The sequence below is a fragment of the Mustela erminea genome, chromosome 6, assembly GCF_009829155.1.
Source record: "Mustela erminea isolate mMusErm1 chromosome 6, mMusErm1.Pri, whole genome shotgun sequence".
NCBI classification, from domain to species: Eukaryota; Metazoa; Chordata; class Mammalia; order Carnivora; family Mustelidae; genus Mustela; species Mustela erminea.
This window is the reverse complement of record NC_045619.1, coordinates 81,768,509-81,792,364: the sequence shown is the minus strand read 5'-3', so window position 1 is coordinate 81,792,364 and position 23,856 is coordinate 81,768,509. Positions and strand designations below refer to the sequence as shown.

The 23,856-nt window shown below is 32.6% G+C and overlaps 1 protein-coding gene across 1 annotated transcript in view; it reads right to left on the bottom strand.

Annotated features, from left to right (window-relative positions):
* Window positions 1-23,856, bottom strand: part of ARID2 (AT-rich interaction domain 2) — a 164,814-nt gene that overhangs the window by 56,400 nt on the left and 84,558 nt on the right. The window contains exons 5-11 of the mRNA XM_032347964.1: window positions 18,915-19,133; window positions 14,892-14,959; window positions 4,941-5,007; window positions 4,597-4,847; window positions 4,173-4,269; window positions 3,866-4,075; window positions 2,859-3,026 (exon numbers count right to left, since the gene is read on the bottom strand). Of these exons, the coding sequence (XP_032203855.1) occupies window positions 2,859-3,026; window positions 3,866-4,075; window positions 4,173-4,269; window positions 4,597-4,847; window positions 4,941-5,007; window positions 14,892-14,959; window positions 18,915-19,133 (1,080 nt within the window). The remainder of the gene's footprint in view (window positions 1-2,858; window positions 3,027-3,865; window positions 4,076-4,172; window positions 4,270-4,596; window positions 4,848-4,940; window positions 5,008-14,891; window positions 14,960-18,914; window positions 19,134-23,856) is intronic.

The window sequence follows — 23,856 nt, the reverse complement described above, 5'->3', positions numbered from 1 at the left end:
CATATCTAATTAGTATCTTTTTTACATATTTCCAATAAAACTTAAAAGTAAATGTAATGACCGGGCAACATATTCTTTTATGAGTCATACGTTAATTCTTTGATTTCAACACATCAAAGAACTCAAGTTGACAGATCATTAAATATAATTTTAAGAATTTTGGATAATTCTGAAGTTCAAAGAACTATAAATTCTATCCTTAGCTATTTATTGATGTAAACTAGATTTTCAAATTAAATCTATAAAAAGGAAAAATGGAGGTAGAATTGATGTTGAACCCAGTTTCACTCTAGCAATAAAAAAACATTCATTTTGGGATACACTGGAGTAACACTTTCCAGAGAACCACCTCATTAAGAGATGAACTTCCAATAGCTACTTCGTCATGTACTGTTGTTTCATGTATTGCTTATTTCTAAAACTTACAATGATAAAATTTTAAATACTTAAAACTTTATAGAGTAACACGAAACTGAAAAAGTTAAATTAAAATGTCTACATTTATAGGTGATAAGTACAGATAGAGTGGTGGATATGAGTTCAAGGAGAAAGAAGGTACCATAAAATTAGTGTCTGTGTATTTAAAATGGATGACGGCAAATATTAAGATTCCACTGGATACAAAAAGTACTTTTTATTTTAAAATGTCAATTTAATATACATAAAAAATCTTACTTACAACTATTCAAATTATAATGAAGAAATTTAGATGTCAAACTAAAAGCAGGTGAAAGGTTACTTAAGTTTTCATCGTGATAGGAAGTGAGCAAAACTTCTGAAGACAACCATTCCATAAGAAAACAGTATTAAACAAATGATGGGGGTGGGGGACAAACTATAAATGATAACTAATAGAACAATTAAAAGTTATCATTCATGATGAGCAAGTAATAAAATGCTCACTGGTTCAAAAGTGAATTTTTAGGTCCTTAGAGGCTTATTCCCACCTCTATCAATGAATTACTATATATATATATGTGTGTGTGTGTATATATATATATATATATATATATGCACATACAAGTCACAAACTTTAAACGTTTAATTTTGTTCATTTGTCAAACGAGGGCCAAATCTTATTTGAGGGGATGGGTTTATTTGTTGAGGTCACTGGTCAGTGAGGAGACAAAATCAGTAGTTTCCATCAAAATTACCCTTAAATATTCTTCAAATGGCCCATTTTATTTCAGTGTATCACTGACAATTTATTAATTCCTCTAACTCTTGGTTGAACAGAGTTTCTCTACAGCCCTCAATTAATTTAATCTTTAATTTCTTCTCTGAGTATAGAAATATACCCCTACTATCCACTTAACTGGTAAAAAGAACTGTTTCATTTCTTTGTCAAGGCTGAGAAAACATTATTGTTTGACCACTGACTCGCCAGTATGTTATTACCTGTGGGTTAAAGTTACAGAGTAGGGTAGTCAAAATTACCTATCTTTTTCATGCTTCATTGTTTGTCCAATCCTGTTAGTTGACACCAAGGAAGTGAAATACCCATATGATACAACTCTACCATACACTTCAGAAGGACATAGTGGAAATCAATAAAATATGTGATACATATTACATACCTTTCATGTGAATAGAGTATATAATTGTGATCCTGTGAGTTAGAGGAGAGACTGAGATCATGATTAAATGACAGGAGAAAAAGTAGCTGGGAGATGTGATGGAAGTCTGAACTGAGGCACGGCACTGGCAACTGAAGAAGCCAGGGTATTTAGGAAGACTCAACAAGATTTGGGGATCAAATGGACACAGTAGTTAAAGGTAAAAAATAATGAGATTTTTGAATTAAGTATAGTGAGGGAGGTTGATGATCTAAATGTATTTCTAGGCTGAAGGGAAGAAGCAGGTAAAGAAAAAGAGGCTTGAGATACAGGAATGAAGAGACTGATATTTAGAGCACATATTCAGAAGCTGACATCTCTGAAGACAAGTGGATATTGAAGGAAAATGAGTTCAGATGCTAATAAGTTTATAAGTGAAGGGTTAAGAAGTTGAAGAAAAACATGCCACATGGCTTCCATATTAATTGCAAGTGAGAGGTAATAAGATCAACTGAGAAGAATATCCTCTATTAAAAGAGTATCCTCCATTAAAAAATACAGGGAAAGAGAAATGTCTTGGGAATGGTGGGAGGTGGAAAAGAGCACTTGAGGTGAAAAATGGATTGTTTTGTTAAGACAAATGAAGGTAGAGAAAGCACACCCAAAAAGGCTGAGAGTGCTAAAATATAAAAATGACGACTTATAACAAGCCAGGAGAAAGAAGTCCAAGGACTGAAGAGAATGCTCATTATTAGATAGCTATAAATTCTAATGAAAGACATTTGAGTTAAACAGAATTGACCCAAGGGACCTTAAGAAGGGTCCACAAGTGCAGGTACCCAGACATGTGTGTCTGATTCAAGGCTCTGATTCTGTGGTTTTTGGTTCAAGTATTAGGAGGTATTATAGTTATGTACTTGGATGACCAGCTGGGAGAATTATAAGGTTATATATGATTAACTTATTCTTGGCATATCAATTTCCAGTGACCAAAATTGCAAATAATAAGTTCATCAGGGCACTTCATATTGCTCTCACAATTGTAAATATCTAATCCCTCACACTCCTTGAAAAAAAAATTTCTTTAAAATCTATTATTCTATTCTTCCTCTGTGCTTACTTTGGTCCTACTGGTCCTGGAATGTAGAATATCTAAGAAATTAAAGCTCATATTCAAGTTCTGCTTTAGCCTATTCCACTATTATAGTATCAGTTCCCTGTACTGCACATTTACATTTATCTTTAGTATTAAATCTTACATACCAGTATTCATAATGAAAAACATTATGTAAAAACACTAACCTGGGGCAGATGCTACATGAGTCTGGGTTTGGACTTGTTCTACAGCTTGTGGCCTAATTTCAGATAAAACTTGATGACTGGAACTTGGATGTTCGACGAGTTTTACTGCAGCTAGTGCATCAGGACCAAACATCTGAATATCCATAGAAACCAGACACACTAACATGTCTAAAATAAATTAAAAACCAATAGTTATTAGTAATATTATCAAACAATGACATTGCTGAAAAACATATGCTATACAGAATAACTGCTTCTCAGATGGCAGTCCCTGAATCACTGTACATCAGAATTATCTGTGGATCTTTGAAAAAGATTTTTAGGCTCAACCTCTGAAGACTGATTTAGTAGCTCTGCGATGGGGATTAGGTATCTTTATTTTTGAAAAGTTTCCCAACTGATTCCGATGTGTAGCCAGATTTAGGAACCGTTGATATGGAAAGTGACATCTTAATTTCTCATTAATAATTTCAAGCTAAATCTCTGTTTACTCTGGTTTTAGTATTTGTACCCAAGATAGAAATCATTCTAATCAATGAGTAAATGTTAACATACTTTCATAATTGTGTTTAAAACTGACAACCCACTAAAGAGGTGGTAAGTTGATTCATTTTAAGAATAATATCATTACCAGCAACTTCTAGGAATAACAAGGAAACTTTTTCACTCAGCTTCATTTGCTTAATAGTAGCAGCTGACCATTTGAAACAGAAAGACTTGCTCCTCAGAGTTACAGCAATTTTGTTGGTTGTTTGGTTGGATTTGATAAGTAGTAACAGAAATAAAGAAAGGAAGAGGAGTTATTGATAGCCACAAACATCCTGGTCCCTATATGACAGAAGTTTCTTGCTAATCTAAAACAGGTGGAATGAATAACACAAACGTGTGTGTCTGAAAGGGTAATGACTCCTCAAAATAAATAGTAAACCCCAAATACCAATTGTGATTTAATATAGCACCCCATTAAATATTTTTTCCTCAATAAAGAAAATAAATGTTAATCTTACCTATGCTCTTTTCTACTTTTGCAATTTTTGTGCAAGCAACATCTCCCATTTCTGTGAGCATATATAGCACCTCGAGTGTTGAGATCACGAGCAGCACATCAGGTAAAGTGAGATGACAAATGATCTCTCTGTATGAGTCCTGATCGACATATTCACAAATCAAAACACCATTATCTTCTGCTTTGCAAAGATTTCCCAAAATTTCCATGCCTGAAAAGCGTACACACACAAACACATATTTATTTTTTTAATAGATGATAAAAAGTCTGTGCATATTATACAATGAGAAAATTAAGTAAGTACTTACCCCTCATCTTTAAAAACCTATCCCTTGACATTAGGCATTTTGTAACAGTATGAAACATCAAATGAGTAGTCTTGAAATCGACAGGGTCCAACAGAAGCTGGAAAATGGAAAGGACACTATTAAGGTAGCCCTCTTCAATGCTGTATATTTCAAATTTAATAAAAATTAATGTTTTTTTAATGTTTTTTTAGCAGTGTTGCCCAAGTTTTTAAAAATTTACTGTGGGAATAGCCATCACTAAATCTGGAGCATCATTTCAAATATTTTTTCCGAAAATGTGTGTGATACCATAGTTAGGCAAAACTATATGTAAGCCTTTCATATTCTCTAAGTATAGCAATACAATAATGCTACATACTAAAAATTTAAAGTAAATATCATTGCTAACTATCAAAACTGTTTTAAGTTACTATCACATGCTTACCTCAGCTGCAATATTTCCTAACGTGTCAAGGCCTAATTGCCTTAGAGAAATAAAATGACTATGTGCAGAAAGTAATAGGAAACGAAGACAGGTACGATTAGCTGCCAAGAGCTTAACATTGCCCTCTTCAAAGGAAAGATTTCGCAAAATCACTGCAATCTGAAGTACCCGTTGTCCTTCAATATCATTAATGCCCAGCTTTCGAGGTGGATGAAATAAAGATTCCCAAATCCATTCTCCTGATGTACCTTCTATAATAGAACACATATATTTTACTTAAATTGATATTTCATTTATTATTATTGATAGTTCAAAGTTATTTAAAATTTTTCTTACTGTCTTACCATGAGACTTGTTTCTGTCAGAAATGAGGTCACGTACTTCATTATCATCAACAATGTCTTTCCAAAACTGTAATTAAGAAATGATTATGCTTAATTCTGACATTTGAAAGAACTATTCTATTCCTTTAAAAACAGTCACACAGGGCACTGGGTGGCTCAGTGGGTTAAGCCTCTGCCTTCAGCTCAGGTCATGATCTCAGGGTACTGGGATCGAGCCCCGCATTGGGCTCTCTGCTCATTGAGAAGTCTGCTTCCCCCCTCTCTCTGCCTGCTGCTCTGCCTACTTGTGATCTCTCCCTGTCAAAATAAAATCTTAAAAAAAAATAGTCACACCTACTATAAAACTATAAAATTTTTATTTATTTACAGAGAGAGAGAGGGAGAGAGAGAGGGTTGGGAGGGAATAAGGGAGGAGGGGGAAAGAGAAAGAGAGAGAGAAGGAATCTTTTTCTCCTTTTTTTTAAAAAGAGAGATGGAGGGGTGCCTGGGTGGCTCAGTGGGTTAAAGCCTCTGCTTTTGGCTCAGGTCATGATCCCAGGGTCCTGGGATGGAGCCCCACATCAGGCTCTCTGCTCAGCAGGGAGCCTGATTCCTCCTCTCTCCTTTCTCTCTGCCTGCCTCTCTGCCTACTTGTGATCTCTGTCTGTCAAATAAATAAATAAAATCTTAAAAAAAAAAAAAAGAGAGAGATGGAAAGTGGATGGGGGAGGGGCAGATGGAGAGGGAGAGAGAATCTTAAGTAGGCTCCATGGTCAGCACAGGGCCTGACTCAGAGCTCGATCTCACAACCTTAAGATTATGCCCTGAGCCGAAATCAAGGGTTGGACGCTCAACCGAATGAGCCACCCTAGTGCCCCTAAAACTTGTACTTTTAAAAATCCATGTAGACATCATTATGTGCTATTTAATTAATTGACAAAAATACTTAACTTTCTACAAGTTTAAGGTACTTAAATAATAAGGTATCATTTCAGATTAGGGATTCTTAAGCTCGGGTCCACAGACTTCTAAATGGTCTGTGAAAGAAATGAGGGCATCTGTGAAATTAAATGGAGGGAAACAGTGATAACTTCATGCTCATTAACCTCTAACTAAAATTTGGTATTTCCTTAGCAATTCCTTCAATGCTGAATGTTAGACAAAAAAACAAGTAATAGTAGCAGTACATGGGGATATGTCACCAATATGAATTACAGATATTTTCTGATCATTTTACAGCTATGGCAAGTATCTAGAAATAGTGCTTATGCTCATTAGTATCTGAAAATTATGAAAGTCATTAATTCTGTCATTAAACAGCACACAATCACAGCATTCCTGTTTACAGACATGCCTGCGACATTGCCTGGCTAGCTGCTGAGCAAATCTATATCTAGAATAAAATCAAATATTTAATTGGTGAAGTTATGTTCCCCAAGTTTTCAACCCAGATATTTGACTTGCTTTCCAGTATTCCATATCTGTAAACTGTTTTTGATTCAAATGTGAGAAGAGATGAGCCAAGATCCATGGTCAATGTTCTTTTTCAGGCTAAGAATCAAGTGATCTTATGCTACATAACTATACAAAATGAAATATAACTTGAAATTGTCTATGACACTTAATTGTATTACCTTGTTACTTCTGTACTAATAAAGAAATGCATGGACTATTAGTTCACTTTTTATTTCTAAACATTCTCATGTGGATATTTCAAAATAACTGTATTTAGTTTTTGGAATTAAGATTCTTTCACATTTAAAGCCACTAGTCTGAGAAAAAGTCCAGCAGGAAAAGGATCAATTGTTCAAAAAAACTCATGAAAAAGAATGTTTGGTAACAATAAACAAGAACTAAGCATATGAAGAAAAAAAGACTATGTTCAATAAATAAGAAAAAAGACCCATAGGAAATTCAAATAACAAAGATATCAGACATGGAATTTCTGATGATCATGGATAATAAATTCAAAGAAATAAGAGATTGAAAAATTTGGCAAATAAATGAAAACTGTAAGAATGAAAGAGAAATTCTAAACTGAAAAGAAAAATTCAATTTAATGACTGATTATATACAACTCAAAAAAGAATGAACTATAAGTGTAGAAGAAAATACAATTTGGAAGCATAAAGAGGCAAAAGGTTGGGGAAAAACCCATACAAGACACAGAACATACAGTGAAAAGTACTAACATAAGAATAATCGGAATTCCCGAGAATCAAGAGAGAGAATGGGCAGAAACAGTATTTGAAGAGACAGGGCAAAGAATTTTCTAAAACAATTTAAAGAAGTTAACCTATAGATTTAAGCAGCACTCCAAATAATAAAGAAAGAGAAATAAAGATGTGTAGGAATATGAAAAAAAAAGAATAAAATTCCTGAAAAGCAAAGATACAATAGAACCCCAACTTAAATGCAAAGACAGAAAAAAAAAAAAAGGATAATCTTAAAAAGGACTACGAACTAAACTGACAGCAGACTTTGTAAAAAAATAAAATAAAATAAAATAATGGAAGCCAAAAGACAATGGACATTTTCTAAGCGATGAAAGAAAATATTTGGCAAACTTAAATCTTTAAACAGAGAAACTGCCCTTCACTAAAAAGGAAACCTGGCAAATGAAAACTGAGAAAATTGACCCTTTATAAACCAGTAATAAAGAAAAATATGTGAAAAGAGAGATGTGGTTTAAATCAAAATAAATAATGAATGAATAAAATACTAAAAAAATGTTTTATGAGGTAAAAATATGCTTAAAACTAAAATCTAAGAAAAAATGCCTGGAGAGAACTTTTGCTAAGGCCATAATGCAGTAATTAGTACTTTGGTAGTCCTCTTCCTATCATAAAACCGGTATGTATAAAACAACTGTTTTCAGAGACTGGACAACATAATCACTGAAATGTGGAAAACAAAGGAAGTGAGTTCAATCACTGCCCCATAGTTTCACAGACACTCTAGACTATAGCACAGAGACAATAAATTCAAGAGATCGTAGTGATTTCTAAGCTGAGGAAACTGATCAGAGTTCAGTAAAACCAGCAGAAATAGAATTTGAGAGCAAATTTGCAAGAAAGAGGAGCAATGAAAAAAAAGAACTCAATGAATCTGCAGGGGAATATCTAGAGCTGATTGCTGAATACTAAACTATGCATATGTAAGTTTGAACTCTAAAACCTCAGCAAGAAAAACCCAGAGAGAACAATTAATGAGGAGTTATAACTGAACAATTCACAAAATAGAGAAAACTCATTAAATACCCTGCAAATTCAGTAGAAATCCAAACAAAGCCATGCCTTAGGAGTAGGGATAAACTGGTGCTAGAGTAAAGGCTAATCTATCTCAGTCATAACAAAGCTTTAAAACGTTCTAAAAGGATTGGTATGTCACAATCTATATGTCAGCTAAAAGCATGCCAGAACAAAGTCCTATCTTCTTGAAAGTCACCAAAATCCAAATACTCAATAATGTAACATTCTCAATATTCATATCTAATAAAAAATTACTGCATGTACAAAGAAAGTAGGAAGCATGATCCATAACTAAGACAAAAATAGTTTCAACAAAAACAGACCCAGAAGTAATAAAGATAATGGAATTAGAAAAGAATTTTAAACATTTTTGAATAAAATTTTCTTTTTATTAAATATTGGCAAAGATTTAAAGGAAACTATGAGCACAATTAGGAGGAAAATGGGATGATATAAAAGAGAATCAAATAGAATTTCTAGAGCTGAAAACAGTATCTGAAATAAAAAAGTATGACTAGATGGGCTTAACAGGATAAGAGAAAATGAAAACAGGATAATAGGAACCTCCATGAAATACACAGGAGGAAAAAAAGGTCTAAAAACAATGAACAGAACTTCTATAGCCTGTGAGACAGTATATGGTCTAACATTTGAATAAACATAGTCTCAGAGGAAGATAATTATCATATAATCTCTCTGATATGAGGAATTTGAGAGGCAGGATGGGGGTTGTGGGGGGTAAGGAAGGAAAAAATGAAACAAGATGGGATCAGGAGGAAGACAAACCATAAGAGATTCTTAATCTCATGAAACAAACTGAGGGTTGCTGGAGGTGGGGAGATAGGGATAGGGAAGCTGGGTTATGGACATTGGGGAGGGTATGTGCTATGGTGAGTGCTTGAAATGTATAAGCCTGATGATTCACAGACCTGTACCCCTGGGGCAAATAATACATTATATATTAATTTGAAAAAAAAAAACAACATAGTCTCAGAAAAATAGGAGGGGAAAGAAAAAAAATTTGAAGGAATAACTGCCAAAACTTTCCAAATTTCTTGCAAAATACCAAACAAGAGAGCTAAATAAACCCAAAGCAGGAAAAGCGAAGAAGACCTCAACAAAGCACATCCTAAACAAAATAAAAATCAATGATTAAGAGAATACCTTAAAAGTAGTCAGAGAAAACACATCACACACAAAACAATATGATTAAAACTGACTTCCTGTCAGTAAAAATGCAAATCAGATGGCAATGAAACATTATCTTAAACTGCTCAGATAATACCCCGGAAACAATTTTATATCCGGCAAAAATATCTTTCAAACATAAAGGCAAAATGAAATTTTCAGGTAAATAAAAGCTAACAATCAAAATTCAACCGTATCAATAATTTCATAAAGTGTAAATGGTCTGAATGCTTGATAAAAAGGAAAAAATTGCACAAAAAGCAGATTAAAGGAAGTAAGATTCAAGTATAAGCTATCCTTAAGAAACTATATAAAACCACAGATGAAATGGGGTGTCCAAGTGATACAGTTAGTTGTCTGACTCTTGGTTTCAGCTTAGGTTGTGATCTCCAGGTTGTGAGATTAAGCCCTGTGTCAGGCTCCATGTTCAGCGTGGAATCTGTTTGGGATTCTCTCTCCCTCTCCCTCTGTCCCTCCTGCTCCTTCTTGCTCTCTCTCTCTTTCAAATAAATAAATCTTAAACACACACACACACGAAAAGCGTAAGAATAGAAAAAGATATATCATGAAAACATTAATTATAAGAAAGCTTCTGTAGATAAATTACACCAGTGAAGAGACTTCAGGAGATGGGATATTATCAGAGGTCAGAGGAATGTTCTGTAATAAAAAATAAAAGCTAAGTTATCAAGAAAATGTAATAATCCTAAATGTATATGCAACAAATAACAGAGGTTCAAAATACACAAAACAAATACTGACAACTAAAAGGAGATATAAACATTCATACTTTTGATGATCTTAACACTCATCTCTGAAGAAATCATAAAATAATTATACAGAAAAGCATAACTATACAAAAATCTTGAACACTGTCAAATACCTTGACTTGTTATTAATAAATACTGTACCCATCAATAGAGCATACATTGTTTTCAAGTGTGTATGAAACAGTCACTAAGACCATATGCTAAAACAAGTCTTGATAAGTTTAAAAGACCTTATATAGGGGTGCCTAGGTGGTTGAGGTGGTTAAGTGTCCACCTCTTGATTTTGGCTCAGGTCATGATCTCAAGGTCATGAGACTGAGCCCATGTCATGCTCTGCAGTGGGCATGGAGTCTGCTTAAGATTCTCTCTCTTCCTCTGCCACTCCGCTGTCCGCTGCCCTGCTCACAGCATACTCTCTCAAAAAAAAATAAATAAATAAAAACTAACTAAATAAAAGAACTTATATAAACTTATGTTCTCTGACAACAATGGAATGTGATTAAAATGAGGAATAACTATAGCAATAATACTAATACTAAAAGCTACTTGGAAAAAAAAAACCCAAAATTAAATATCATACTTCTATATAAGCCATAAATTAAAGAAGAAATCACAAGAATATGAGAAAACACCTTTAACTTAATGATAATGAAAACTCAACATAAGAAAATTTGTGAGACACAACTCAAGCAGTTTAGAGAAAGAATTTATAGCTTTATAAACTGACATTAAACAAGAAGTTTAAAACCAATGATCTAAGATTCTATTTTAAGAAGTCTGAAAAAGAGCAAAGCAATGAATAATGAGAGCAGTATATATAAAACAAAAGTGATTAAATGGAGATGAGAGTTGTTCTAGTGTCCCTACATTATCCAGAAAGTGGTAAAAGTACTAATTTCCTATATCAGTAAAAATTAAAATTATAATCTCTAGTGTTATCACTAAGAGAACAGAAAAAGTATATAAATACCAAACAAACAGTAGGCAGAATACTGAATAATAAACAATACTCAGTTACATAAAAAGGTAAGAAAGGAGGAAGAGAAAAAACCAAAACCAAATAGGTAGGAATCTAATATAGAAATCAATTTGAAACACTGCAGATTTAAACACATTTATATGAAAATTACATTTAATGTAAATTGAATAAATGTACTAATTTAAAAACAATTTTTCACACTGGGGGAAAAAAAAAGCCCAAGTATATGTTGTTTATTAAAAAAAAAAAAAAAAAAAAAAAAGGCCCAGGGTGCCTGCGTGGCTCAGTGGGTTAAGCCTCTGCCTTCAGCTCAGGTCATGTTCTCAGGGTCCCGGAATGGAGCCCCGCATAGGGCTTTCTGCTCAGCAGGGAGCCTGTTTCCCCCTCTGCCTCTGCCTATTTGTGATCTCTCTGTCAAACAAATAAATACAAATCTTAAAAAAAATTTTTTTAAAAGGCACAAAAAACATCTAAAATATAAGGATAAGTAAGAAAGGTTAAAGGCAAAAAAAATATGAGCCACAGAAACCACAAACAAATGGAAGATAATATTATATTGATAAAAGACCCCCCCCCCCAAAAATAGTAGACTTATAAGGTAAAAAGGATACTTCATATGTTCAACTGACCAGTTGAACATGAACATAAAGTGCACTATGTAACAGTCTTGAAATACAAAAACACAGTATTATAGAACTATAAGGAAAGTCACATCCCCAGTCATACTGAGTGTTCTTAACATGCCTCATTCCATAAATGAAGAAATGGACAAAGCAGCCAGTACTGATATAAAAATACAAATATCATGATTAACCATGTTGGCCTGATATACATAGAAATTTATATCCAATAACTTCAATATATATATAAATATAGTGTTTATAAAATCTCATCAGTGCTAGACTATGAAATAAATGAAAGTATTTCAGAAGTTTAAGATTATACAAAGCATATTGTTTCTGCACAGTGAAATTCAGTGAGATTTTTTTTCCATTGCTCTTTTTTTTTGAAATAACATATATAATGTTTGTTTGAAGGGTACACATCTGTGATTCATCAGTCTTACACAATACCCAGAGCTTAATAGAATACATACCCACCCCTATGTCCATTGCCCAGTTACCCCATCCCCCACCCCCTTCCCCTATGATCCTCCGCCTTGTTTCTTAAAGAAAAAGAAAACTACAAAAATTGTATGTTTTTTGGATATTAAGAAACTTCCCTTTAAGAGAAGATATTTGCAAATGACATATCTGATAAAGGGTTAGTATCCAAAATACATAAATAATTTATAAAACTCAACAACCAAAAGCAAATCATCCAATTAAAAAATGGGCAGAAGGCATGAATAGACATTTTTCCAAAGAAGACATACTGATGGCCAAAATAGACATGAAAAGATGCTCACCATCAGGGAAATACAAATCAAAACCACAATGAGATATCACCTCACAGTAGTCTGAATGGCTAAAATCAACAAAACAAAAAACAATAGGTGTTGTTGAGGATGTGGAAAAAGGGGAATCCTCTTTCACCATTGGTGAACATTTAAACTGGTGGAGCCAGTCTGGGAAACAGAATGGAGGTTCCTCAAAATGTTAAAAATAGAACTACCCTAGGATCCAGCAATTGCACCTACTTGGTACTTACCCAAAGAATTACAGAAATACTCATTTGAAGAAATTCATGCACTCCTGTATTTATTTATTTATAGCAGCATTATCTACAATGGCCAAATTATGGAAACAGTCCAAGTGTCTTAAACTGATGAATGAATAAAGAAGACTGGCATATTTTCCCTTCTATATCTATATCTATGTCTATATCTCTAAATACATAGATTATATACATACAAAGGAATATTATTCATCCAACAAATGAATGAAGTCTTGTCATTTCCAATGACATGGATAGAGCTAGAGAGTATAATGGTTAGTGAAATAAGTCAGAGAAAGATGAATACTATATGATTTCATATATGAATACTATATGATTTCATATATGAATTTAAGAAACAAAACAAGCAAAGGGGAAAAAAGAGAGAGAGGTAACTCAAGAAACAGACTCTTAACTACAGGTAACAAATGGATGGTTATCAGACGGAAGGTGGATGGGAATATGGGTGAAATAGATAGAGGCTAAGGAGCACACTTGCTGTGATTAGCAAAGGTTGTTGTATGGAAGTGTTGAATCACTATACTGTATACCTGAAACTAACATTGCACTGTATGCCAACTAACTGGAATTTTTTTTAAAAACTTAAAAAAAAAAGAAAGAAAGACCTTCCCTTCAAAACTATCCATGTATCAAGCAGATGTCATAATGGAAATTATAAGATACTATGAGTTATGAAAACATGAAATATCAGAATTGGGAGAATAAAGTTAAATATGTGCTTAGAAAGAATTTTATGGCTTTAAATGTATGTATTAAAATGTATGTATTAGAAAAAACAAAACTAAAAATCAATGCTCTAAGCACCAAGAGATTATAAAAAGTGTGGTAAATTAAATCCAAAAAATATAGCATATAAAAAGAAATATAAAGAGCAGAAATTAATGAAAAACATGCAAGAGAGGTGATCATCTAATCATCTTCAACATATTTGTGTCTTCTAGATTTCAAGTAATTAGCAATTATACTCACAACCCCCACTCCCCATTGTGATTGCATAAATAAATACAAAATTTGTGCATCTTACACTTTAATCACCACTTTTCCGCAGTTAAAAGGAAATCATCTGCTTAACTACAACCAAGAGGCTTGGCTTTTAATGGGTGGGGTAAGGACAGAATATAAGACTTTCGGTGAACTTGTGAAGTGGGGAATTAATATTCAACTCCATATCATGGTGAGAAACTAGAAGATCTAACACTCCCAAATAAAGAGAGCAAAAGTAGTTGACGGTCTCTATTTGAGTTTGAGTTAAAAACAATCTCCCAAATATTTTACCACTAGCCTGCTCCACAGCCCCCATGAGTTTGGCTTTATTACCAGAATCATCAAAAAATCTCCCATAACAAAATTAATATAAAGTCATTCTGACCAGTATTTATTTTCTGGTGACTAGCAAATCCCAACAAGAAGTGAAGAAATGAACTCTCCATCCAATCCACACAAAAATCCCATAGAGAAGTCTGCTAAAATTTATAAGCCAAGATTATAAGACAAGAAGGAATAATCTACCCTGACTCAGAGTGACTAGAATTAGAATCCAAGATGCTTATGTATCAGAATTGTCAGGTGTATGCGTTTTTGTACACATAATTTTAAACTTATATTTTAGATATTTATACATTTACATTTGTATAAATTTAATGCATACATAATTTGGATATTAATAAAGTATATTTAAAATACATATTATTTGATTTACTAAAAGTATAAAAGATCAAAAGGGCAAATTTGAAAAAATATGAAGAGACTTTCTAGAAATTAAAACACACATTAACACATTTAACAAATGAGTCAAGTGAAATATTAGATATGACTAAAGAGCGATTAAGTGAACTGAAAAACAGACTTAAGGATTACTGCTCAGAATCTAGGCATTCTCAGATTCATTGCTTTTGTTATAGATTTGTCATTTTTAGAAATCAATGTATAATAAAAACAGAATTTTATTTATTAGCCACTCCATTTTTTTACTCAATCACAACTTTTAAATAGGTATCTTTATATATTACCCTAAAGATTAAAGTGGTATGTATATAAAATAAGCAACCATGGATCCTTCACCCTTGGTGACATGTAATTCAATGGTTCAATATTTAATGTGAGTTACCTTAACAAAATCTCTATCAGTCTTCTCCTTCCATTCTTCACCAAATACAGTAGAAAAGGATCCTAAAGCTAAAAGAACAAACAGTATATTCAGTACAATGGAATTAATCTTTCAATTAATTCCTTAAGATAGATGTGGAAAAAACAATAAAAATACATCTAAGTATCTTTGCTAAAAACTATTTCATGGTAAATGATACAAAGTCATGATAATCTCTTTTGAAATGTAATTTTTAAAATTACAGAATTAAAAAAACTTGTTTTTCTATAAACTAAAAATACACAACTCATTTTTATAATATTTATACAAACAATAGAGAAAAAAAATGAAGAGTACTATAACAGTTACTCTGTATTAGGCTTCATTTCTAGAGGAGAAAAATATCAAAAAGTCAAAGTAATGCTATCAGGTTGCCAGATTTTAAAAATTTTAAATCTTTATATTAATTTCAAAAATAATTGTGTAATTCATATTTCAAATAATAAAGGGCAAGGCATTCTTTGGAAATAATTCCCACAAACGAAATCTCCCTTAAGAAACACACTCAGGCCTATAGCTTCTTTGCATGTGATAGAGTCGTTCGGAAGAAAAATCAAATCATTCAATTCAAGTTCTTAGTAACACTGTACCCTTAAGTCCCCCACAACAAAGGTTAAGGCATAAGTACATGTTACATAATTTTTTTCCTCCTTTATATTGTCAGCTCACATCGTCAGTTTATGGAACCAGACAGTTAAGCAGTATTATACAAATGTCTTCAACTGTGACACAATAAGCATCTGCCTTTAAAAATTAGGGAAGTGCTTTCATCAACTATGGTATTAATTCTGTAATGAAAGCTAGTTCTTTTGGAATACAGAAAGAAAACTATATAGTGGCAATTGTTAATAGAAAAACTAGTTTTGTGAACAAAATTCTTTAAAAAACAAAAACACATCCTTAATGGATATGTTGTAACCACCATAGCAAATGGGTATATTTTCTGTTGTAAAAAGATTCACTGAATCTTTATAATATTACTATGTCTTTAAGTTCAGACCTAATATTTCCTTAATATTGAGTAAAAAAAAAGCTTATGAAGTATTTAGATTAGAATAAGAATTTTCATTGAAAAAATATTAAAAAGGATGAGGAGTAAATTTTAACATAAATTAAGTTTATCAATGATATTAATATTAAAAACAGGGTCATGAGGAAATGATAAAAGAATAGATGCGAAAGTTTTTAATAAATAATTTCATAAAATAGCAAACTTACATAGAAGTAGCAACTTAATCAGAAAAATGAAACCCACTTATGACTAAATAAGACCACTAAAGAAACAAAGTTTTGTTACAAAGAAAAACTTCACTGGGAAAAGAATATTGAATGGAAATATAAGATGGAAAAATTAATTTTTTTGTCAAATAGAACTTTTACTATACGTCTTAAAATACACACACACAAAAAGACATACTTTATAAAGGATGTGTCATCTACATTTATCTCATTAAAATTCCATGTCCTAAAAAATAAATCAGGGGCACCTGGGTGGCTCAGTGGGTTAAAGCCTCTGCCTTAGGCTCAGGTCATGATCTCAGGGTCCTGGGATGGAGCCTGGGATGGAGCCTTGCATCAGGCTCTCTGCTCAGCAGGGAGCCTGCTTCCCCCACCCCGCCCCCGCCGCACCTACCTCTCTGCCTACTTGTGATCTTTCTCTCTCTGTCAAATACATAAATAAAATATGTAAAAATAAATAAATAAATAAATAAATCAAAACCTCTCAAAAGCCTAACCAAATCAAATATATTGATAATCCTCAAAGTTAAAGGATTTACTTTCCTAATGTAAATCACCGCTTTAGGTACAGGGTATTCATAAAGTCCCTATGTAGTCTGGAACTCTAAACTTCTCACTGTTGAAATGACAGTAATACTCCTTAAATATCATTTGCTAGATTACTAGACTGCTACACTCATTAATGATTTAGGCTTTTAGATCATTAAAAGTGACTAAAAAATGCACGAAGATTAAATTAGGTCTGAAGAATGTCATGCCTCAGTATACCAAAACTACACACACACACACACACACACACACACACACACACGTAATCCTTACCCAATGATTAAATGGTCAAGACTTAAATTATTCTGGTTTGAAAATATTTAATTTTTCTAAAAACTTCATTTTAAGGTTTTTAAATGTGAACATTTTTAACTTTATTCTCTACTAAATGCTGGAAGATGTCCTTAAAAGATCAAAACAAGGGGCGCCTGGGTGGCTCAGTGGGTTAAAGCCTCTCCCTTCGGCTCAGGTCATGGTCCCAGGGTCCTGGGATGGAGCCCCCATCTGGCTCTCTGCTCAGCAGGGAGCCTGCTTCCCCCTCTCTCTCCATCTGCCTCTCTGCCTACTTGTGATCTCTGTCTGTCAAATAAATAAATAAAATTTAAAAAAAAAAAAAGATTTAAACAAAGTATTAGGAACCACAGAACATGAAAGTAAGACCAAAATCCACCAAATTTAGATCTCCAAAGTTATGATACAAACTGAGAGGTACTTTGTTCCTCCCTCATGTAACCAATGGGACTTTCAGGCAGGGTAAGAAACTAGTTTTCACTTTTGTTTAAACATTTCAGAATTGTCTTCATACAACCTAAGTACCTGTCAAATTCTAAAGAATCCTACTTGGACAATCCCAAATAAAATTATGGTTTAAGAGTCTACTACCTGACCCAAAATAAACTGCAAAAAAATGAACTCATTTGCAAACATGTTGCTACTGAAAGATAAAAGCAATAACTGTCGGGGCACCTGGGTGGCTCAGTGGGTTAAAGCCTCTGCCTTCGGCTCAGGTCATGATCCCAGGGTCCTGGGATCAAGCCCTGTATCGGGCTGTCTGCTCAGCAGGGAGCCTGCTTCCTCCTCTCTCTGCCTGCCTCTCTGCCTACTTGTGATCTCTGTCTGTTAAGTAAATAAGTGAAATCTTAAAAAAAAAAAAAGCAATAACTGTCATGAATCTATAAAATATTAAAGAAATTCTCTCTCAAACTATCTCTACTGTGCTATACAAATAGTTTCTACATGATAAAAAAAATTTAATATGTCAATACCTTATCCTTTTTTTTTCTCCATTTATCTGAATTGTTGAGAAGACATTATGGGCAGTTTGTTCTTGAACTGCTCAGATTCTTTTCCCAGGGGATAAATTAAATCCCTCTCTCCTTGTGACTATGTGCACCCGAACTTCCTTTTGATTCATGCTATCTACCTATTTGGAATTATCCCCGTAATTTAACCTTTAATAGTATGTACTTCGGGGAAAAAAAGAAGTTACAATGGCATTGGAATAGAAGGAGGGTTGCTTAGCAAGAAAAAATTGTATATCAATAACATTCAGCCAACATATTTTAAAATGAAAAACCATGAGCAGAAAAAAATTTCAAAACATATTTTCTAAATGCCTTTTAACTACAATTAGAGAAATAAAAAATTTAATCTTTTTTTCTTTTTGAACAATTTAGTCTTAAGAGTAATCTAGATGTAATAAGAGACCATGTCATAGAAAATAAAGAATTTGACTTACAAAAATCTACAACTAGCAAATCCTATAAGTAAAAAGGATGTGAAATATCTGATAACTTTTATTTTATTTAGGCAGCAAAATATTAAATACACCGACAAACTGTTTAATTAAAAATTACAATGACACATTAGGAAAAAAACAATTTCTTTCAGATCCTAGTTTTTTATATCAAGATTTTGTATCAAACAATCTTCTAACATCAAGAAACCCTCATCACTACTCTAAGAAAAATCCAAGATTTTTATTTCAAAAGTTCTAGTGAGATCATTACTATTTGAATATTTAAGACTAAAACCCCCCTTCATTATCTTAAAAAAACACATTTAACTACAATAAAGCAAATAAAGAATGCTATTATACCAATAAAAATTATTTCTCTCCTTAAAAGCCTTTTTTAAAAATCCCTAATACCCTTATAAAATGATCATACGATATGATAGGTTCAGCTTAAAACTTACTGTCATCAAACACCCCGGCATTAGCAAGTAATAAAGTGATGATTTTAGGGTCTTTTTCAAGTTGCATGACGTGCTTGCTTTCATTTGATAGAAGAGTGCATACATTAATAGCAAAGTCCACTTCATTTGGGAGTCCAGATAACAGTGAAAGCACCAATTTATTATAATCATTTGGCGAATTGAAGTCCATAGATAGCCCATAACTTTGACGCAGATAATCTAAGATAAAAATAAAACATCTTAAGTATACCAAGGATTAAAAACCATTATCATTAATATCTTACAAATGCAGGACAGAAGCTTGTTTTCCTTTATAAAATTTAAATTAAGTAGAAGTTTAAAGAGTTCAACTTTCTAAACTTAAGTTAAAATTACAGTCTTCAAAAAGTATTAAAATACCAAAAAAAAGTACTATTATACCCTCTTGGATATCATTACCAAATTATTAATATATCATTAAATTTACATACTTTACACTTTTTACTCTCCTACTTCAAGGGACAGAATCAGGTTTTTTTATATATCGTAAGCCAGGGATACTAGTTCCTTTGAAATTTTTAACAATATCATGATTTTAGAGACTTTGGCTACCTTCTTTACCAAACTATAGAAGAATTATCATTTTTTGGGTCAGATTTATGGCAATATAATTAATACAGTAAAATTCATGCTTTTTCGTTCTATGAGTATTGACAATTTTTTTAAAAAACCACAATCACAATGAAGATAAAGAATATTTCCATCACTGCAAAAAGTTTATTTAACCTTTTCTGCAGTTAAACCCCTGTTCTGTTTCTATAACTTTATTTCAAAATAACAAATAAATGGAATCATACAGTATGTAGTCTTTTTTTTTTTTTAAGATTTTATTTATTTAACAGAGATCATAAGCAGGCAGAAAGGCAGGCAGAGAGAAGGGGAGGCAGGCTCCCTGCTGAGTAGAGAGCCCGATGTGGGGCTCGATCCTGATTCTGAGACCATGACCTGAGCTGAAGGCAGAGGCTTAACCCACTGAGCCACCCAGACACCCCCAGTATGTAGTCTTTTATATCTGATTTCTTTCAATCCATGTTGATGCATGTATTAGTAGTTTGTTTCTTTTTAATGCTACAGAAAGGGTAGAACACAATTTGTTCATCCATTCCCTAGATGAGGGACATCTGGATGGTTTTCAGTTTTGGGGACTTATGAACACTGCTGCTATAAACATTCAAATTTACAGAACTTCGTGCAGAAATATTTTTTCCTTTCCCTTGGATTTCTGGACCATATATAAGTATATATTTAACTGTGTAAGAAACCGTGAAGCTGTTTTCCAAAGTGGCTTACAGCATCTTGCATTTCTACTGACAATATACAGGGTTCCTGTTGCTTTGCATCCCTGCCAGCATTTTAACAGCCAGTTTTAAATATACTGAATCTAACATTTAATAAATATTTTCTCCCAAACAATGGCTTATCTTTTTTTCTTAAAAGTGTCTTTGAAGAGCACAAGTTTTAAATTTTGATAGAAGCCTGATTTATAAATTTTTACTTTATAGTTCATGCTTTCATGTCCTAAGAAACCTTTGCCTAAGCCAAGATAACTAAGATTTTCTGCATGACAATTAATTTAAAACATCTTCAAAACTTTAGGGGCGCCTGGGTGGCTCAGTTGTTAAATGTCTGCCTTCGGCTCAGGTCATGATCCCAGGGTCCTGGGATTGACCCCCACATCAGGCTCCCTGCTAGGTGGGAAACCTGCTTTTCCCTCTCCCACTCCCCCTACTTGTGTTCCCTCTCTCACTGTGTCTAGCTCTGTCCTCAGACATATACCCCAAGTACATTTTTCACATAAAAATATAACTAGTTTAGTGCAAAGAGGCAAGAAAACAAGAGATAGAAAACCTCTAGATGAGACATTTCAGAAATACATGAATTTTTAAAGAATTTTTTTTAAACCTTGCTAAATGGATTACAAGTAGAAATCTATTATCACAACATGCCACAAAATCAAATTATATAGGGAAGAAATTTCTTTATTTCCCACATTAGACAACTGAGATGACACCTCTTCAGTTCTCAAATAGTCTAGGAATTTCTCCCTAATATAATGATAAATAAGTTCCACAACAGAGTAATAAACTATTATGATAAGAGACTCTTTACAATATTTAAAACTGAATAATATCTGTTCATTTTCTATAATCTTGATAATAAAACTTCTAATAACAATGTAACATAAACATAAAATCTGGAGAAAAGTAACAAAACTTCTGTGAATATAAGAAGAGATTTTGATATTTCTATACTGTACACTGGAACTAAATAGTTTAGAGTTTCCATGAAACTTTCAGACAAATCTCTTTCAGAGAAAAAACTAAGAACCCACATTCAACATCTGTCACATTCTTGTTTATGTGGGTTCAATATGACCTCAAAATTGCTGTTGTTTGCTACTGAAGAATGAAAGATACCATTAGATACTCAATTCAGTGCATCCTTTCCTGAGTGACTTTGCCAAAGACATCTCCAATTAAAATAAAATAACTAAATATGATAATTACAAAAAGTCCTTTATATCAGGCTTGGTAAAGATTTCTAACATAATGTAGGAGAAATTGTTTATAAGATTCTAAGAGCTTCCCTTTCATTCCCTTCCCCAAGGAAATGTGATTGAACAGCTACAATTTCATAAGGTATGGGATTAGGAATTTATTTTCAACATTCTTGACTCAAAGTTTATAGCAGTTTGCTGACAAACTTAATCTAAGGCAATCATTATGAAAGGGAGAATTATTCCTGAAGTGCTTTTCACACTACAGAAATTATACAATACTCTCTTTCTATTATTGGCAGTGATTATCATACTTTGAATGATAGACTACGGGGGATTTTTTTTTTTAAGACTATGGGGGATTTAATGGAAAATCTTTACCTAAATAAAACTGATAAAATTAAAAAACCAAAACAAAACACAACGTCCTGTATAAAAGTTTTCCAAATTTAAGCACAAAAACTGAAAATGGACAGAGTGCTTGACCTTCTTTATCAAAAAGATTAGACTGGATTAATGATCACTAATATCCTCGCTAGCTCTGAAATTCCACAATTTCAGTGAGTTGTCATTTGTCAACTTTGTCTTTCATAATTTTTCTACTAAAGATATTGTATATAAATTTTTAATATATTTTAACTTAAAAATTAATTTTTTATTTTAATTTAAAAATGTAAGATGAACAAAAAATTACTTAATAATCTCCCTATAATTCTGCAGAACTGAGTGCATCCAAATGAATACCAACAACAACAAAATAGAGAAAGAAGAAAAGCAAAGAAAGGATTAGGTATCTGTGGTAAGGAAAAGTATGAAAAACTACGCAAATAAATGACAAAACTATCATATATTGATGCTAGTGTTTAATAATCCTAAAACTCCAGGCAAAATCTACTCAATATTTTTTTGCCACTTAAAGCCAGAGTAAGTTTCTTTAAGGAAAAATCTGGTCCCATATTCTATCAGTGTACAATATTACATCAACTAAAACTGCACTCCATGCCAAATGTCCTAGAGCTACTGTCAATTGAAAATGATTATTTCAAAATATTATTTTAGAACAGTTTTTCTTAATATCAACAATATAAATGTCTCTAGATAAATACACTGATCCAAATACATTTGTCCAAACGTACAAAGAGAGCAATAAGACTGTATGACCAAAGATGTAGTCACAAATCTTCTATAGGTTCTAATTAAAATTTCCTAAAGGCTCCTAATCTACCACTATGTAAGTCTAATTTGGTGTTTATTTAAAATACACAGACACACACACATTGACAGGTATGAAGCTTACTCTATTTACCTTAGTGACAACTGAAAAGCTTCTTAATAAAGGATTTGCTTTGTATATTGATAATCACATTAATTTTCAAACACTGTCATAATGTTGTTATGCCTCTTCCTTAAAAAAGCACCTTCAAATTCATAAATGCTGCTCTAAAATACTACCTCTTTTCAGTGTGAATTAGATATACTATAGTCTGATGTTCCCCAGCAATTCCTTCTTTCTTTCCTTTCATTAGCCCCCAATCCTGATTTTGTTAAACATGCTACATGTTGTTTAACTGCTCAGATTCTCCTTTTAAAAAAGGGGCACAGATATGACAGTATATCAGAAAGGAGTTATTCTAACACCAAGTTAAGCAATTCTGTCATTCCCTTAACTTGTAATAATAACTCTATCAATGACTTTCATTAGGCTTCTGAAATACCAGGATTATTTCACATCTTTTTCTCTTGAGGTAATCAGTTTAATTAGGGGAGGAAAGAAAAGAAAAAAATATCCAGAAAAAATTTCATTCTAAACAAGATCAAAAGTAGAAATGGGTCAGGTTAGGGAGTTGTAATAGTAGACACCAAACTGTATTAAGCTAAAAAAATGAACAGTTCTGTTATTCCTGCAATATACATAAAACACAGAGTTATATAAAGTTGAAAATGGTCTTAAAGATCATTAGTATAATGTCTCATTCAATGCAGGAATATCCTGTATAACATCCTTGAATTCAGTAATGGTCATTAGCCCTTTCTAGAAACAGAGAGTGTATCACCTAATAAGTCAACCCATTTTATTTTATCAGCTTAAACTATTAGCAAGATTTTTACATGGTGACTTAGAATGTTCTCCTTTAATCTTGGTTCTTAAGGTAATTAACTACTCATTAAAAACAAAGTGAGGTATGGTTTGTACTCATCGCCACCAACTTCCACCCCCATTATACAAAAGCATCAGATGATGAAGTCTCTTCTAATAATGATCAGATTCTAGGAGATTCTGTTTCTTTAGTTATTACAGACTGGGAAAGAAATATGGAGTCATATTCAACATGAAAGAAACTTTGAAAATAGATAATGGATAATAAAATTAGTGATACCGACACAATGAGAAAGCTTAAATCTAGT